The sequence below is a fragment of the Lutra lutra genome, chromosome 1 (assembly GCF_902655055.1).
Source record: "Lutra lutra chromosome 1, mLutLut1.2, whole genome shotgun sequence".
Lineage (NCBI taxonomy): Eukaryota > Metazoa > Chordata > Mammalia > Carnivora > Mustelidae > Lutra > Lutra lutra.
In genome coordinates, this window is record NC_062278.1 from 4759923 (window position 1) to 4780011 (window position 20089).

General features: G+C 40.8%; 1 protein-coding gene across 1 annotated transcript in view; it reads left to right on the plus strand.

Moving 5' to 3' along the window:
- DSCAM (DS cell adhesion molecule) overlaps nt 1-20089 on the plus strand; it is a 780684-nt gene that overhangs the window by 150865 nt on the left and 609730 nt on the right. The window contains exon 5 of the mRNA XM_047708625.1: nt 16312-16458. Coding sequence (XP_047564581.1) covers nt 16312-16458 — 147 coding nt within the window. The remainder of the gene's footprint in view (nt 1-16311; nt 16459-20089) is intronic.

A 20089-nucleotide genomic window follows, 5' to 3' on the forward strand; every position in this document is an offset into this window, starting at 1 on the left:
TATGACTTTAATAATCTTATAGATTTTTGATTGGATGCTTGAAAACCTGGTTTCACCCTTTTCATGTAGATACTAGTATAGAACTGAGTGGTTGAGGTAGGGGGTGCCCAGACTATGCTAACCAGTGATGGCTGGAGTGCAGATCTGAGCAGAAGAGGACTGGCTCATGGGGTAGCCCCCGGGGTACAGGGTAGCATCACATCTTCCTGAGTGTCTCAGGGTCCCCTTGATTGATGTTGGGATTTTCCTGGAATAATCCACTAGGTAAAATGGCCTCATAATCTTTCCTTTGGCAGTACAGGAAATTCACATTCTTCAGTTTTCAGCAACTTAGACTTAGGTCTGGGTATCAGCAAGAGTGGGAATTTTCATCTGTCATGTCTCATGAATCAACAAAGCTAGGTCACCTTGCATGCTCATGTCAAGTACCCTCTTCCCCTTTCTGTTCTAAGGACTGGAGTGCAGATGGGCCACTTGAAGCAGAACCGCCCCTGGCCCGCTCCTGGCCCCCAGCAAATAGTAATCAACAGTATGACCTTGGGCAAGCAAAAAAAAAAAAAATTCTAGGAATTGTTTCCTCTTTCATTTACTGTGGTTAATAGCATCTGACTGGGATTTCTGCTCATGGCCAAGGTTGAGTGGCAGGGGCTGAATTTACCCTTTTCTCTGAAACAACAAGCCTACAAGACATATAGAGCGACTGTTATCAAGACTGGCCATCAGGCGATAGAGGACAGCTATCCTTGAGGGGCTGGAAGAAGGTGATCCCTTGGACTGCCCCAGCGCACTTCCCCAGTGCACCCCCAGATGGAGGCCGCAAAAACCTACATGTGAATTTTTAAGTAGCTGTATGTGTAATTGTAAAAATTTGGAAGCAACAAAGCGGGCCTTTAGTATGTGAGTGGGTAATATCAAAGACTCTCTCCCTGCTGAAACCTTAGTCAGGCTCCTGTGAGCCCTCTTCTGGGCTAGTCTTTGACCTTGACCTTCTGTCTGTCCTTCTCCAGGCCAGTTCTAGTAAGACTCCTACTCAGTCAACCCCTCTCTTTGACATCTGGCCACTCTGATGTCTGATCAAGTTCTTCATCTTACTTTGATATGTGAGTCAGTCCTGCCTTTAGCCTTTATGCCCTTCTGGGTAACCTTCTATTGACTGATCCCCTCACTCTGACCTTTGGCTAGAATCCCCACTTGTCCTTGCTGTATTTGGAGTTGAGAAAAATTTCTCTCCCTTGTTGGAATAGTCATGAGTTCCATTTGCAATAGTATTGAATAAAGTCTTCCTTTACATTATAACAAGCATCAGAATAATTTTTTTTCTTTAATAATAAACAAATTATGGTATACCCATACAATGGAGTGTTATTTGGCCATGTAAAGAAATAAGCTACTCAACCTTGGAAAAGAGACATGGAGGAACCATCAATGCATATCACTAAGTGAAAGAAGACAACCTTGAAGGGCTATAAATTGTATGATTACAACTCTATGACCTTCTGGAAAGAGCACAACTATGCAGAGACAATAAAAAGTTCAGTGGTTTCCAGGGACTGCGGGGGAGGAGAGGAAGAATGAATGCATGGATCACAGGACATTTTTAAGCAGTGGAACTTCTGGAGGATACCTTAATGTTGGATGCAGAACACTCTTTATAGAACTGCAGAGCATGGAAGGAACCTCCAGGTAAACTGTGAGCTTTACTTCATAATAACATATAAATACTGGCTCCTTAGTTGTAAAAAAGACATAACACTAAAGAACATGTTAATAATGAGAGAAACTGCCTGGGTGGGTAAAACGAGTGTATCCCTTTGGGGAACACTCTGTACTTTCTGCAAAAGTTTTCTGTAAGCCCAAGATGGCCCTAAAAAATAAAATCTATTCCAAAGAAAACTGGAAAAAAATATGTCAAGTAGCTTGATACACAAATAGAGTCCCCAGAGGGATGGATGGTTAAACAAACAAACAAAATAAATACACAGTTGAAATACTGGTCAAAAATTTTCAAAGTTGATGGATACTATAAGCTCACAGATCCAAGGAGATCTACAACTACCAAGCACAAGATACATGAAGAAAAGTACATCAAGGCACATCATAATCAGATTTTGCAGGAGCAGTCTAAAGACAGAACATGAAAAACAGCCAGAGGAAAAAGATACTCTGCGCAGAGAGGAACAAAAACAAGAATGACAGCAGATTTCCCTTCAGAATCAATGTCAGAAAACAGAGAAGCAACATCTTTGAAGTACTGAAAGGAAATGGAATTTGTAAATCTAGAAATCTATATCTATATCCAGTAGAATATTTTTATTTCAAAAATAAAGTTTTTTTCAAACACACAAAAGCTGAAAGAACTTACGAGCTGCGGACCTGCACTAGTAAAAATCTTAAAGGAAGTCCTACAATCAGAAGATGAAAGACACCCGTTGGAGTGTTGGCTCTACTTGAAGAGAAGAAGAAAGTGACAGAGGTAACCATGATCAGTAAACAAATTACATTTTTCTAAAGTTAAGGTATAACTATGACATACAATATCCTATCCCTTTCAGGTGTACATCATAGTGATTTGATACTTTCATACATTAAAAAGTGATCCCCCTGGTAAATGTTGTTACCATTCATCACCAGACAACATTTTACAATATTATTGAAATTGTGTACCTCTTAATCCTTTTCACCTATTTCGCATCCCTGCTCTGTTAACCAACAGTTTGTTCTCTATAAGTCTATTCTTGTTTTGTTTTGTTTGAACATTTGTTCTGTTTTTTAGATTCCACATGTAACTGAAATCATATAGTGTCTGCCTTTCTTTGATTTATTTCACTTAGCATAACACCATCTAGGTCCATCCATGTTGTCACAAGTAACAAAATTTAATTTTTTTATGTCTGAGTAATAATCTGTTTTACACACACACACACACACACACACACACACGCACACACACTATATATATAGTCTTTATCCACTTATCTATAGACCCGTAAGTTGCTTCCATATCTTGGTTATCGTAAATAACACTCCAGGTAAAGGGGGTTCATGTATCTCTTTGAATTGGTGTTTTTGTTTCAGATAAATACCCAGAAGTAGAAGTACTGGATTGTATGGTAGTTCTATTTTAAATTTTTTGAGGAACCTCCATACTGTTGTTCTCCAGAGTGGCTACACCACTTTCCATTCCCACCAACAGTATGTGAGGTTTCCCTTTTCTCTATATCTTTGCCAACACTTGTTATTTCTTGTTTTTTTTTTTTTGTTGTTGTTGTTGTTTGTTTTTTATAATAGCAAATCTGAGCAGTGTGAAGTGATACCTTATTTCCCTGATGATTAATGACATTGAGCATCTTTTTGTGTACCTGTTGGTCATCTGCATTCTTGGAAAAATGTCTCTTCCAGTCCTTTGCCCAATCTTTAATCAGATTATTTTGTGGTGTTTATTGTTGTTCTGATACTAAGTTGTGTGAGTTCATTATGTATCTTGGATATTAACACTTATCAGATGTTTGATTTGCAAAGATCATCTCCCATTGAATGAGTTGCCTTTTCATTTTGTTAATGGTTATTTGACTATGCAAAATTTTTTAGTTCATTGGTGTCCCATTTGTTTATTTTAGATTTTTTCTTCCTTGTATGAGGAAACTGGTCCAAACAAATATTGCTAAGACAAATATCAAAAAGCTTACTGCCTATGGTTTGTTTGTTTGTTTTGTTCTTTCTCTAGGAGTCCTGTCTGTTTTCTTCTAGTTTTATGGTTTCAGGTCTTACATTCAAGTTTTTAATCCATTTTGAGTTGATTTTAGTTTGTTAATATTGTGTAAGAAAATGGTCCTGTTTCATTCTTTTGCATGTGGCTCACCAGTTTTCCCAGCACCATTTATTGAAAAGACTGTTTTTTCCCCATTGTATATTCTTGCCTCCTTTGTCATAGATTAATTGGCCATACATGCATGGGTTTATTTCTGGGCTCTCTATTCTATTCCATTGATCTATGTGTCTGTTTTTGTGTCATTACCATATTTTTGGATTACTGTAGCTTTGTAGTATAGTTTAAAATCAGGGAGCTGATACCTCTGACTCTGTTCCTCTTTCTCAAATTCCTTTGACTACTCATGGTCTTTTGTGGTTCCATAAATTTTAGGATTCTATGAAAAATGTCATTAGTTCTGTGAAAATGCCATTAGTATTTTGAGGGGTTCACATCAAATCTGTAAATTTCTTTAAACCATAATTTTTTGGTACTTATAATCTTTTAAAAGACACTTGACAACAACAACAAAATGTCTTGTGGGGCTTGTAACATATATATGAGTAAAGTGTATAAAAATAATAACATTTAAAGTCTGGAGTAAAGATGTGGAAGTACACTCTTGTAAGGTTTATTTTTCTCCCTTATATGTGAGGTGGTATAATATTACCTGAATATAGATTATGATAAGTTAGAGATGTATGTTATAAAATGGAAAGCAATCACTATAGCAAAACAGAGAATTATGACTAATAAACTTCATAGTAAAGGAGAAGAAGTGAAATCATTAAAAAGAATCCTCAATTCTAAACAAAGAATAAAAAATAGGAAAAATGAACAAAGAATAGATGGTAAAAATAGAAATTAAAAAAACAAGATGATGGTTTTAAACCTAACCCTACTGATACACACATTAAATATAAATGCTCCAATTATCTGGTTTAAAAGGCAGAAATTGCTAGATTAGTTTCAAATACTGCTTAAAAAATGTACTTTAAATATAAAGATACAGGTTTGTTAAAGTTAACAGGATGGGAAAATATGTATTATGCTCATCAAATCAAATATATTTAATGAAAAACAGCAAAAAATTGGAGTAAGTACATTAATATCAAAGTATATTTCAGAGAAAATAATATCACCAGGGCTAAGATTCATTTCATAATACAAAGGAGTCATTGAATTCAGAAGATATGACAATTCAAAATATTTATTCTCCCTACAACAGCACTTCAAAATACATGAAATAAAAACTGATAGAAATTTGAAGAGAAACAAACAAATGAAAATTTATCAATGGAGATTTCAATACTCCTTTTTTATTAATTAGCAGTAGGTAGAAGCGGCAAGGATAAAGAATATTTGAACAACACTATTAAATAGTTGACCATATTAACATTTAAATCAAGAACAAAGAATCCAACAATAGCACAATACACATTATTTTCAGGAGAAAATAGAAATTTACCAATATAAACCACATTATGGGGAATGAAGAAAGTCTTAGATTAATTTTTTAAAACTAAAATTATATCAAATATGTCCTTTGACTGCAATGGAGTTAAGATAATAATCACTAACTCCAGGAAATCCCCAAATAGTGAGATATTAAACAGCACAGTTCTAAATAGTCTGTGCAAAAGAAAAATAGAAGGAAAACTAGAAGATATTTTAAATGGAATGAAGATGAAAACACAATATCTAAGTAAGAATTTTGGGGAGGCCATTGAAACAGTGCTTGGGGGAATATTTCTAGTTTAAAAAACCCTGAATAGAAATTAAAAAATGGTCTCAAATACTGGACTCAGCTTCCATCTTAAAACTAGAAAAGAAGAACAAATTAAAACCAATATAGGTAGAAAGGAAGAAATAATAATCAGAGTGAAAATCAATAGATTATAAAACATAGGAAATCAGTGAAGCCAAAAACCTAGTTCTTTGGAAAAAACAAAACAAAACAATAAATTTGAGAAACTTCCAGCCAGATTGAAGAAGAAGATAAGAAAGAAGATAAATTACCAAGTCAAGAAAGAGGAAAGTGATATTAGTATATATTTTACAGATATCAAAATTATAATAAACTATTAAGGACAAGTGTATGTCAATAAGTTCAACAACTTAGATGAAATAAGAAACTCCTTGAAGGACGTAAAATACAAAATCTTTTTCAAGAAGAAATAGATGAACTGAAGAAACCTGTATCTTTTAAAGAATTTGAATTTGTAGCAAAAAATTTTTTTCTATAATGAAATTCCAGGCTCAGATGGATTTTGTTTTGAATTCTAACAAACACAAGGAAGAAATAATAAAAATTCTACACAAACTCTTCCAGAAAGCTGACAAGGAGAAAATACTTCCTGAATTATTTTATGAGATCAGCACTACCTTGCTACTAAAATAAGATAAAGACACTACAAGAGAAAAATAAAAGCACAAATATCTCTAGTGAGTATAGATGTAAAAATTCTAAACAAAGTTTGAGCAAACTGAGTTCAACAACAAAGAAAAAGGATAATACGTCATGATCATGTTGGCCTTATCTCCAGAAGTAAGAGTACTTTCACATTTGAAAATTAATCCAGATAGTTTACCATATTAACATATTAAAAATAAAAGCCATGTGATCATTTCAATCGATGCAGAAAGCATTGACAAAATACATCATACACTTATGATAAAATTCTCAGAAAACTAGGAATAGAAGTTAGTTTCCTTATGGTAATATAAAGCACCTATAGAAATCTTCATATGGCTAACATCTTAGTGGTAAAAAATTGCTTTTCCTCTAAAGATGAAGGACACAAGGATGTGGGCTGTGTGCTTTCACCACTTCTTTTCAACATTGAACTGGAAATGGTAGCCAGTGCAATAAGGCAAGAACAATAAATAAAAGACATTGTGATTGCAAAGAAACATGTTCATCTGTTTTTATTTGTAGATGACAATCATATATATAGAGAATCTGATGGAATCTACAAAAAAAAGCTACTGGAAGTAATACATGAGTTTATCAAAACAGCAGTACGTAAAATGAACACACACACACACAATTGGTAGATAATTTAAAAATACTATTTAAAATAGCATCAAAAAATAAGAAATACTTATGGATCTATCTGATCCCAAATGTGAAAGATCTGTACACTGGAAATTATAAAGCACTGCTGAATGAAAATAAAGAAGATGTAAGTAAAAGGAGAAAATTATTTTTCATGACTTGGAGGATTCAGTGTTATTAAGATGTCAGTTCTCTCTCAAATGGTCTATAGATTCAATACAATCCAAATGAAAACCTCAGCAGACTTTATTGTTTTAAACAAATAGAAACTGATGAATTTATTCTAAAATTTATATGGAAATACAAAGTACCTAGACCAGCCAAAAGAGCCCTGAAAAATGGATGGTAATTTAAGAAAGCTAACACTGCTTGACTTTTAATACTTATTTAAACATAAGTAACATAAAACAGAGTCTAGAAATTGACCCACACACATATGGACAAAGGTGCAAAACAGTTCAATGAAAGGAGAGTTGTTTCAACAAATGATGCTGGAAGAATTCTATGAATATAAGCAGTAACCTCTTTGATATCAGCCACAGCAACTTCTTTCAAGATATGTCTCCAAAGGCAAAGGGAACAAAAGCAAAGATGAACTTTTGGGACTTCATTAAGATCAAAAGCTTCTGCACAGCAAAGGAAACAGTCAACAAAACAAAGAGGCAACCCACGGAATGAGAGAAGATATTTGCAAATGACAGTACAGACAAAAGGTTGATATCCAAGATCTATAAAGAACTCCTCAAACTCAACACACACAAAACAGATAATCATATTAAAAAATGGGCAGAAGATATGAACAGACACTTCGCCAATGAAGACATACAAATGGCTATCAGACACATGAAAAAATCATCACTAGCCATCAGGGAGATTCAAATGAAAACCACATTGAGATACCACGTTACACCAGTTAGAATGGCCAAAATTAGCAAGACAGGAAACAACATGTGTTGGAGAGGACATGGAGAAAGGGGAACCCTCTTACACTGTTGGTGGGAATGCAAGTTGGTGCAGCCACTTTGGAGAACAGTGTGGAGATTCCTTAAGAAATTAAAAATACAGCTTCCCTATGACCCTGCAATTGCACTACTGGGAATTTACCCCAAAGATAGAGATGTAGTGAAAAGAAGGTCCATCTGTACCCCAATGTTTATAGCAGCAATGGCCATGGTCGCCAAACTGTGGAAAGAACCAAGATGCCCTTCAACGGACGAATGGATAAGGAAGATGTGGTCCATATAGACTATGGAGTATTATGCCTCCATCAAAAACGATGAATACCCAAGTTTTGTAGCAACATGGACGGGACTGGAAGAGATTATGCTGAGTGAAATAAGTCAAGCAGAGAGAGTCAAGTATCATATGGTTTCACTTATTTGTGGAGCATAACAAATAGCATGTCCATTTTCAAAAAATTGAAAAAAATAAAGTGAGCTTCAATCCATACTTTGTATCATATACAAAACCTAACATGGATCATAGATGCAAATATAAACCTATGAACTTTTGGAAAGAAATGGAAGAAAAAAATCTTTCAATCTTGGATTATATAAAGATTTCTTAGGTAGGACACCCAAAGCACAATCCATAAAAGAGCAAATTGCTATATTGGATTTTATCAAAATTTAGGACTTTTGCTCCTCTAAAATAATGGCTAGTAGCATAAAAAGGCAGGTCGCATCCTGGCAGAAAATATACCTGTTATATATATATATATACCTGTTAAAGGGCTTTTATCCAGAAATATAATGAAATCTAAAAACTCAATCATAAGAAAATAATCTATTTAAAATTGAGTTAAAAGTTTTCGAGAGACTGCAACAGAGCTGATATACAACGGCTAGGAAGCACATGAAATGATGCTTAACATCATCAAACTTTGAGGAAATGCAGATTAAAACCACAGTGAGATAGATATCTCTACAAATCTAAAAGTAAAAACAATGGCCAAACCAAGTGTAAGTGAGGAGACGCATCAGCTGGGACTCTCATGCACTTCTGGTGATAATGTAAGATAGTATAGCCCCTTTGGAAAATAGTTTGGCAATCTCCTTAAAAGATGAATACATATCTGCCATATATCCCAGCCATTCTATTCTTAGGTATGTAACCAAAGCATATGTCCATACAAAGACTTTTACATGGATGTTCATAGCAGCTGTTTTTGTAATAGCTAAAAATGAGTCAAAGCCCATCAACAGACAACTGAGTAAACAAATTGTGGTTTACCCCTAAAATTGGATGAAAAAGAATGGACTACAGTGTTCCCCTTCTTATCCACTGGCGATGTGTTCTGACGTACACAGTGGATGCCTGAAACCATGAATAGTAACAAAGTCTACCTGTACTGTGTGTTTTCCTATACATACATTCCTATGATAAAGTTCTATTTATAAATTTGGCACAGTAAGACATCAACAAACAGCAATCATAAAATTAAAATAATGTGTTGTAATAAAAGTTATTTGAATGGTGTCTCTCTCCCCAAATACCTTTATAACAAATATCAAATACCCATGGCTTATTGCCTTCTTCTTGTGGTGATGTGAGATGATAAAATGCCTCCATGATGAGACAAAGTGAGATGAAAGATACGTGCATTGTGCTGTGGAGTGAGGATAGTATTGACCTTCTGATAGTATGGTTAGAAGGAGGATCCTGTGCTGCCAGACCGTGGCTGACCATGGGTAACTGAAACCACAAAAAGGAAAACCACAGATAAGAAGGGAATACTGTATTGGTAAACACGGTAGCAGGGAGGAACCTCAAAATAACCATACTGAGTGAAATACATCACATAAAAATGTATGCCCATTTATGTAAGACTCTAAAATGTGTAAATTAATCTATAATTATGGAAAGCACGTTAGTTGTTGCCTGTGAAAAGGGGTGCAAAGGACGGTTCACAGAGGACAAGTTAACTTTTCAGGTGACGGGTCTGTTCATTATCTTGATTGTGGTGGTGACCTCATGGGGGTCTACGTATGTGAAAACTACCAGTAAATGTGTTATTTTAGTGTATATCAATTGTATCTTGATACAGTTGTCTTGAGAGAAAGCAAGTAATAATATTGGGCTTACCTAGTCACTCAAGGGTTGTCTTGATGTTCAGAGAGTACAGTAGGGGCACGTCTCTGCCACTCTGCCCAGCCCACAGCAAGCCCCTTAGCTGTATCTTGCAGCCACATCACACAAAAGAGTCTGGGACCTCTACTCCGAGGTGATGGTACTGAGGGAGAGCAACTAACCAGGTTGTTCCATCCATTTCTCTGCTTTCTGATTTTGAAATGGAAATCTTGAAAGATCACCCATATTTCCTCAGGATGCCTGGGAACTGTGGGTCGAGGATCCTCCCTCCTCCCATGCGGACCAGAAAAGCAGAGGAAACCTGTCTGTGGGAAAAGAGAATGTGAAGCCAGGGTCAAAGAGATAGAGGCTGTGGAGCCCTTTCCAGGGTTCGGCTGCAGGTTCCAAAGCAACCGTGCCTTCAAAGAGGTCTCGTCTTTCAGCTTCTGGTAGCTCAGATCAGCTCCTCTCGCCAGCAATCATAGAGACTCAGTGAATAAAGTGGTTATATGCTGGACATTGTGCCAAGAACTTTAAGGGTTTCTTTATTTTAATCGGCCCGACCTTGCGAGGTTGATCTTACTTCCATTTTCAGACAAGGGAGAGGGGATTTCTGTGAACCTGTTGTTGCCTGTGCATCGGAGTTGTGGTTGGAAGCCGGCGCAACTAAAACGTGCTGGTCCAGTACCTCATAGTCTCTGGAATATTCCCTGTTTGTGTCACCATCGCTCTTCTCGCTCTTTCCTATCCACCCGTAAGTCCTCTGGTCCTTCAGTGCCAGGTCACGTGCCTCCTTCTCTACCAGCTGCCCCCCGGCCTCCCAGTTCCATCCCTCCTTCTCACCTGTGCCTGTCAGTCTTTCATTCTTTTCTTCTACTTGTTCTGCCACCTGAATTTTCTTTCTTCAGATGATCATTCTGAAGTGTTATGATCTCCATAGTCCCTGAGACAGTGACATGAGGGTGTGTTCAAGATGTAATTGATTATTTGAGTCATATCTCAATTTGTTAAGTAATCAGCTACAAAATGTAATAGAACAAAACCCGATTTCTATGAAACTAATGTGCCTCGAGGTCACATTGTGCTCCGGATGACCATTTCCTAAACAGGAAAGACCAGCCTTAAGTCCTCTGGTGTTCCAGAGAAAGCCAACACATGAGCATTTGCTGATGCTTTCTCACTTTGGACCTAGGAATCAGAGGGGTAGGCACAATCTGAGGCTAGCCCATCAGAAGAGGAGGACCACCCAGACATGCCTCCCCTGCAGTGCCCAATTCTTCACACTCTCTCTTGACTTACTTCCACTCCATCATCCCCCATTGTCCGATTGCTACATGGTCTGATGTCCTGGGATGGGAGCCGTCTCACAGGGCCCAGTGCTGAGAAGGTCCTGGAGTTCTGGCTTAATGCTCTTCTGTCGTCATCTTGAAACATGAATGCTTTTCCCTTTCCACTTGCGTTTCGTAACTGAAGATGATGGGACAATGGAACGTGCTCTGGGAGCTCAGTGCCTCAGCTCTTGCAGGGTCCTGTCTCATGCCACCTCCCCCAGATAGGTTCTCAGCGACCCCTTCTCCAGTCTCTGGGTGCCCAGAGCCCCACTTAGCCTCCACCTCCCTAAGCCCACTATGACCACTACTGGCCCTCTAATGCTGAGTGCGCTGGCCCTGCCTGGCCTCTCCTCTCTGCCCCTGTCCAGAAATGACTGACACCCTCCATTCTGGCCAGGGCGGGAGTGTGGGTAGGAGTGGGTGCACATGCTCTGAAGTGGGGTACAGTGGAAGCCACCCCTTCCCCAAACTAGCATGGAGGCTATAATCCCTTAGAGGTCACCTGGCCACCATGGGAGGGGGAATAGGGAAGGGAGATTGCTTTCCCCATGCCCAGCTCGGGCATGGTTCATCATCCTGATGGTGGCAGGAGGGAGCCCTGCGGCTCGTGGGCTGTGTGTGCCTGAGGAGTGGGGTCTAAAGCACCTGTGAGAGCCTGCTGGTTGCTGACGGCTCACACAGAGAGCCTTCAGAGGATGGCTGGTGTCCTGGAGCCACTTCATACACACAGAGTGGGGAGTGCCTGGGAATGCGGGGCCCTGGGACCAGCCCTGAGCCAGTGCCAGACTGCTGTAAGGATAAAGTTCCAGCTCCAGGTATGGAGTGAGAGGAGCTCAAAGTGTAACTCACATTCCCAGCTCTCCTCAGGCTCAGGTAGAGGCTGGAACTGCCCTGAAATCACACCTTGGCTTAGGTCCTGCCCTGCCCTACATCCCCAGCCTCTCCCTCTATGGTCTTCCTGGGACCATATATGCAGTCAATCACTTTCCCCCAGCTCCTCACCTCTGGCCTGCTTCCAAAGAGAGCCCATCTTAGGACACAAGGTGCTAAGGCTTAGCTCGCCCTTCCCTGTAATACAGATGTCAGTCATGTTTAAAATAACTTTTTTAAAAATTTCTATTTTTTTTAATTTATTTTCAGTGTAACAGTATTCATTGTTTTTGCACCACACCCAGTGCTCCATGCAATCCGTGCCCTCTCTAATACCCACTACCTGGTTCCCCCAACCTCCCACCCCCCACCTCTTCAAAATCCTCAGGTTGTTCTTCAGAGTCCATAGTCTCTCATGGTTCACCTCCCCTTCCAATTTCCCTCAACTCCCTTCTCCTCTCCATCTCCCCTTGTCCTCCATGCTATTTGTTATGCTCCACAAATAAGTGAAACCATATGATAATGGACTCTCTCTGCTTGATTTATTTCACTCAGCATCATCTCTTCCAGGCCCGTCCATGTTGCTACAAAAGTTGGGTATTCATCCTTTCTGATGGAGGCATAATACTCCATAGTGTATATGGACCACATCTTCCTTATCCATTCGTCCGTTGAAGGACATCTTGGTTCTTTCCACAGTTTGGCGACCGTGGCCATTGCTGCTATAAACATTGGGGTACAGATGGCCCTTCTTTTCACTCCATCTGTATCTTTGTGGTAAATACCCAGGAGTGCAATGGCAGGGTCATAGGGAAGCTCTATTTTTAATTTCTTGAGGAATCTCCACACTGTTTTCCAAAGAGGCTGCACCAACTTGCATTCCCACCAACAGTGTAAGAGGGTTCCCCTTTCTCCACATCCTCTCCAACAACTTTTAGTTTTTGCCTGGATCTTAGGTCTGTAGCTCAGTCTCTGTTTCCCTAAGTGGTGGTAGTAAGGACTAGATGTACCAAGTACCTTGGGGAGGCTTGCTATGATCCTGGGAGACTTGTGCTATGATACATATATTCTGTTAGAGAGCAGTGCTGGCTTCTTAAATGGTGGGTCCTCAGGAAGAAACCTTTTCATCAATAAGGTAGAGATCTATAATGAAAACCCAAGTTGTTGTTTTTTTTTTTAATAATAGATAATGTCCCAGCAGTTGCACTACTGCATATTTACCCCAAAGATACAGATGTAGTGAAAAGAATGGCCACATGCAACCCAGTGTTTATAGCAGCAACGTCCACAACAGCCAAACTGTGGAAAGAACTGAGATGCCCTTCAACAGACAAATTGATAAAGACCTGGTCCATATATACGATGGAATATTACTCAGCCATCAAAAAGACAAATACCCAGCTTTTGAATCAACATGGATGGCACTGGAGGAGATTATGCTGAGTGAAATAAGTCAAACAGAGAAAGTCGATTATGATATGGTTTCACTTACTTGTGGAACATAAGGAATAACATTAGGACGTTAGGAGAAGGGATAAATGAAGGAGGGTGGGAATCAGAGTAGGAGATGAACCATGAGAGACTATGGACTCTGGAAAACAAACGGAGAGTTGTAGAAGGGAAGGAAGTAGGGGGGATGGGTGAGCCTGGTGGTGGGTATTAAGGAGGGCTGGGATTACACAGAGCACTGGGTGTCATATACAAACAATGAATTTTGGAACACTACCTCAAAAACTAATGATGTACTGTGTGGGGACTAACATAACACAATAAAAAAATACTTTATTCTACAGTAGGGTTAGAAGTACTTGCAACAGGGAAGCTCTGTGATTTTTATTTATTCACTTTCCAAGCATTTATTCAGCACCTACTATGTGCCAAGCATTGTTAGAAGTTCAACAGTTAATTTTTTTCAAGGTTCCCTGTGTGGTCTCTCTTTGTAGAAGAATCTAGGGAGGGAGTGGAGCATTTCCTTCCCTGCCCCATTCTTTCTGCGCTGGGTGGGATGCAGTGCACCTAGTTGTATCCCAGCTTGAAGAAGATCTGGGCTCCTTGGGGCTGACATGTGGGATAGAGGGAGCAGGTGAGACCTATGGGTAGCTGAAGGGGAGAAGGTGCCTCATTATATGTGTGAGAGGTCTGGACTGAGGAGTTCTGGGCATGCAGGACTTTGGGTGCAGAAGGGCAAGTCCCCACTGGGCCCCTCTCTCTGGCTCCAGTGACCGGCACTTAGGCCCTCTGGGAAAGTGCTCCCTCTGTCGCTGGACGGGCACCGACTCTTGCCCTGCCCTTCTTTGGCTTTAATTTCCATGAAATTCGTGTGAAGCCACCTGAGCCATTCGTGTGAGGCAGAGTGCCCTGGAAGTTTGGGGAGATGAAGTGATCTGATAGTTCCCAACCAGCATCGCACAAACACAGAGACTTCCACTGGATTCCTGCACCTGCTCCAGTGACCCTCTCCCTGGGCTAATGGACTCTTTGGCCCTTGGTCATGTTGTCCTGCCCCTTCCTCTTCTCTTCTCGACCCCATCCTCTCATCTGTCTTCCCTCCACCACAATTCAATCCTCATTCATTAGGGAGTTTGGTTTCTTTACCTCTTTGTCGCTTCTTTCTGACCAAGAGTGTGGACCACCGCTCTTCCTGAAGGGCTACCTATTGAGTTATTTTCCTGTGCAAAATCAGCTCCTGCCCCTGTGTTAATGGCAATGTTTCTGAGGCCAGGCTCTTGGGCACCCTGAGCTAGGGCCTGGGGAGTTTTTGCAAGCGGTGTGGAGTCACCATTTGGCACACCGTGTCAGACTGCTAATGGGGAGTGCGGAGGTGGGGGGTCTCAGAAGAGTCCCAAACTTCCGAAAATCTCTCTGGTTTGAGACAGGAGTGAAAAAAATTCTCCAAGTGGGGGAAAATATTAAATACTGATGTTAAAAGCAGGCTTTGGGGAGCAATACTCTGAATAAGGCCGCACTCTATACTAATATACTCAGCCTGTCACAGAACTAGCGCCGATCTTAAAAATGCTTCTTCTAGAACATTCACCTCTGCCTATGAAGAGAGTTCCCTTTAGAAACTCATTCCTATTTTCGTTGGTATGCTAATTTCTTTAAAAAGTAATTCCAATGCCAGTTTTCTCGACACATACTTGTCCAGTAAATGACTAAACCATGAGGAAAGCTGAATGGATGGTGAGAGAAGTTGTCTCTGGGGCTATCATAGAAAACCAGGCTTCTAAAACTCAGACTTCGAGAATCTTCCTGTCTCAACCCCTTCATTTTAAGCCTGAGGAAAATAAAGCTGTGGAGAAGTGAGACTTGCACCCATATTCATCAGCTGGGGTGAGGCATGGTGGATTAGAGCCCTGATTTCTCCTTCTCCTGAACACAGAGGTCTTCCTCATGTCGGGTTATGGTGTGGATCTGGTTCTAGCTGCTGGTACACAGAGCCGTATCCCACCTGCTCATGGCGAGCACCACCTTGAGTGCTATACCCACACTACCTGAGTCCTTACATTCCCCCAGTGGAAGATTTATCACCAAAATCCCTGTTGTCTAGGTGGCAAGGCCACTCACTCATTGTGCAAGTGTTTGGACTTGGCTATGAACCCAGGCAGGTGGGCTTGCAGGGTAGGCTCTGAACCCCACTGCTGCCCTGCCTCTCACCCAGGCAGCCAGCTCATGGATGGCCCCACAGAGAGTGTTCAGGGATACTCCTATTTTGGGAGGTGCTGGAGTAGGCTCGTTAAGCAGCGTCCTTCTGAAGTCATGGGAAGAGGAACAGTTATTTCCAAGGTTGTTTTGCAACTGTCAAAAAAAAAATCACTTATGCAAAGTTACTTTGTCACGTAGTTTTTAAGAAATCTCAGGAGAGGTTGCCTTTCTTGATTTTTTCCAACTCTTTCTTCATAGTCAGAAAATTCTTCCTTTGTCCTTGGGGGGCAGGGAGAGCAGTATCCCATGATCACAGCTTCTTTATGAAGCTACTTTCCACCTCCAGGTGCACGGAGGAGGCAAATGGCCTATTTTTAGATATACTCTTGCCCTTTAGAAAACAGTGTAGTTTATTTGTGAATGGGATGAAAGTCTTTAAGGCATGAACTACAGATTTCTTTGATTTCTTCCCCCAATGACTGTAGGTGGTACAATTACTCTATGTAAGCTACAGCACATGTATCTGAATGAGGTTCTCCCACAATGAACTCCTGCCAAGGTGTCTTACCAAGGGTCTTCTTGCCTTCCAGTTTTACGGGAGCCCTATACAGTCCGTGTGGAGGACCAGAAAACCATGAGAGGCAATGTTGCGGTCTTCAAGTGCATTATCCCCTCCTCGGTGGAGGCGTACGTCACCGTCGTCTCCTGGGAGAAAGACACCGTGTCACTCATCTCAGGTAGGCGAGGTGTGTCCGGGGCACAGGGTGCCGGGCTCACCTTCTTCGAGGCTGTTTCAGGTGTTGAATTGGGTTGCTAGATTTTGTGGCTCGATTCCGATATTCTTCCGTGAATTGACTGATGGATAGAAATAAGTCACTGTACATACAACCATCATGCTACTTCTCTGAGGCAATTTTGGCTTATTTCTGCTCCTTAATATAGGGCAATAGGGTTTTTCATCTGTGAGAGTCTTCAGTGTTAATACTTAGGACTGATAGCCTGAAACCTGGAAAACAGAAGCTCTGGTTTTGTCTGCTGTGGCCCTTTCAAATGTCTGAAGAGCTATGTGATGTCTCTGAACTCTTTCTTGAAGATTCTACTCAGAATATTATATATATATGTATATATACATATATTTACGTAATATTATAATTATATATATAATTTATGGGTTTGTTTTCAGAACCTGGAAATGATGCAACTGATATTTTCTTCTAAGATATTATAGTTCTAGTCTTATGGTATTTAAGTAGATTTCTTGCCCCCTTGCTGTCTACCTGGAAAGAGTTCAGTGTTTTTACTTTGCTCATTTTGGATAGTGAGTGACCCTGGGCTGCTTTTGGAGAACAGTGGTGATAAGCACCCAATGTGCTATAATAGGTTATAAATGACTGCTTTTCTAGACATCTGTGTGGATGTGTGTGCAAGTGTGCACACACACACACACATGCTTTCATGCAACTCTTGAATACCACCAAAATTTTGCTCATTCATTGACATGTGAAATTGGAACTAAGCTCTCATGGTGACATAACATTTCTGTTTTTCAGCTTATTGATTCTCTAGACAGTGTAGGTTACCGTACAGTGACCATTAAAGCTGTCATTCAACCCATTCGAAAAAATTGTATCTTAGATCTTTGAAGTATATCCAGTAAACTGGCATGTAACAGATGTTTTCAGGTTTTCTTAACACTGTCCAGTCAGAGTCCCTTGAACTTTGGTGAATGATAGAGGCCTTGCTGTTATATTGGTGAATTGTCATAATTTAAAGTATTGAGAAAATACTGAGCTCAATGACTGAAATGTGATTGCAAATAATCATAATAGACTCACCTGTACACTTGTATTTGTTGTGTTTTTTCAAAAATTTTATTTATTTATTTTTAGTAATCTCTAAACCCGGTGTAGAATTTGAACTCACGACTAAGCGTCGTGTACTCTCCTGATGGAGCCAGCTGGACACCCCTACTTGTTGTCTTTGATTAATGGTTTTAAGGGCTTGTCTTCCAAGGTCACTTTAGTTTCTTAATGGCAGATGGAGAAATCTGATGATGAGTCCCTCTGGCTGAGCCCAGGGCCAGAAGGGAAAGGCATTCACATGCATGTAGTGAGGGCTTGTGGGTGCACTGAGCGGGAGGATGGGGGACAGGATTGGCAGTCTCCCACACTCAGGGGCCTGGGCTGATGGAGGCTCGGCCATCGTAGAACAGACATCAGACAGCCTCCAGGTTTGCCGTGGAGGGGAGAGAACAGGGGAGGATTACATTCTGTCTCCATGTGCTTCTACTTGAGGAGACACATGTCATTCCTATTAATATTTAATTGGCCAAGGCAGGTCATACAGTACACCTTTGTTCAGTGAGATGTGCCTGGAAGGGGAGAACCACTGGAGATCTGGGTGAGAAAAAGAAGTAGCTACCGAAGGTTTTATATACCTATCGATATGGACATCTACATCCATAGATGTTTTATATGTTCACAATAGAGGTTATTATATTTAAGAAATACACTGTGTGCATTCTTATGTTTCTTAGGCTTCTTTAATTGCTGGTATCCCCATGCAGGTTTCATCTTGTTGCAGTCGATGTGAATAAGACTTTTTTCTTCAAACATGAACCTAATTAAATAAAATAAAAGGAATTTTATATCTGGTGAGCAGAGAGGGTACAAATATGTGACACAGAACTGGCGTCTTGCTGATGGGTTCTGATGATGCCCATATCTCCTCAGTCATGCATGGGAGCTTTACCCTTCGGCAAAAACTTAAAAACAATGTGGGCCAGGGATAAGCATTTGGCTTTCCTTTTTTGCACAAAAGCATCCAGAAAACCAGTATAGTGTAGGCTTTGATCTCATTGAGGGATACTTTAGTAGGAAGCTTTTGTTGGTTTGTAAGTAGGCAATTAAGCAAGCATGCTCCCTGTGGCTCATATGGTGTGTGTGTGTGTGCATGCATGTGTGTGTGTGTCTACAGAGAGAGAGAGATGGAGAGAGACACGAAGAGACAGAGACAGAGCGACTGAGACACACCCAGAAAGAGTATGAGTCTGAGCTGTTTGACTTCTCAGGGGGTTTAACCTGAGAACAGTGCCTGGGTGAGGTGTTAGGATCTGTGAACAAGAAGTCTTCAAATTATCCTTATAATGCAACTTACAGTGGCTTACTGTTGAACCCTGTTTCTAGCCCCCAAGCTCCACCCATCAGGGCTGCCAAAAATGCCCAGGGAAGGAGATCATGAAGCCATTGGAGGTGATAAAATGGTTAAAAGACACTGAGGATCTTAATTAATAAGCTGCTTCCGAATGGTTTCAGTGGAGAAGGATTGCATTTCTCGCTGGCGGCCAGGCCCTGAGTGAGGTGGGACACAGGTGACTACACACAGGAAGCTGGGAGGCTCAGAGGATGAGCCTGGGGCCTCTGTCCTGTAGGCAGCAGGAGGACCTCCAGATGGGATGCACAGCAGATGGTCTTAAAAGGTCAATTTGTCTGTGATCTGTAAATAAACAGATAGCCCTGGTGCCTCCTTGCTGAACTGATTTAGATTTGGTGGTTGGCAGGGGCCATGACCCAGCCCTCAGTGAATCTGGCTGGGAATGTTCCCAGGAAACATGTCTTCCATCTCCTTCAATGGAAGAAGGCAGTGAATCAATCCTCCATGAAAACAGAGGCTGTGTGAGACTCCACTGTGGTGGGTAGAGTAGGGAGAGAAGACTGGGAGTGGGACTGATCCAAGAAAGCTGGAGCTCCCACAGACCACACAGGGCCTTGGCCACTGTCCCTGCTCGCACAGGGCTCATGGTGATAGGTCACTGGCACAGGGAGAGTATGTCCCCGGGCCTCCACTCTTGCCCCTGCACTTAGCCTCCTAGGTCCAAGGTCCCTGGAGGGAGGCCAAAGAGGCAACGCCTGCTTTTGGTCAGCAGGCATCCACTTTCTGCAGACCTTCTAGGCTAGGGCTCTTTGGAAATCTAGGCTAAGGTGAGTGGGTATCTGTCACCTAGGAAATCCTTCCAATGGGAAAAAAAAAAAGTAAATATCGATGAATTCCTATAAAAAGAAACGAAGGGCTTCTATGGGCATGTCTTACTAATTTTTGCCCTTTACCTTGGTTGAGGAAATCAGTGATCGGGCTATGTTCTTGCAGGGGTAAGAAGCACCAGTCATGTCTGTCCGGGTTTCGACGTGATCTGCATGGATTCATTAGCCATTCCAACAGTTGTGTCATTAGCTTATTATACATGAGGTCATGCATTGATTTCTTTCCAGGGGAGGTTTAAGTTGGCCTTTCTCTAGACTCAGGAGTCAAGCTGTGCCTCTCTTGTCATGTGAGGTCATTAGATCACCAAATTAAGAGCATAAATGGATT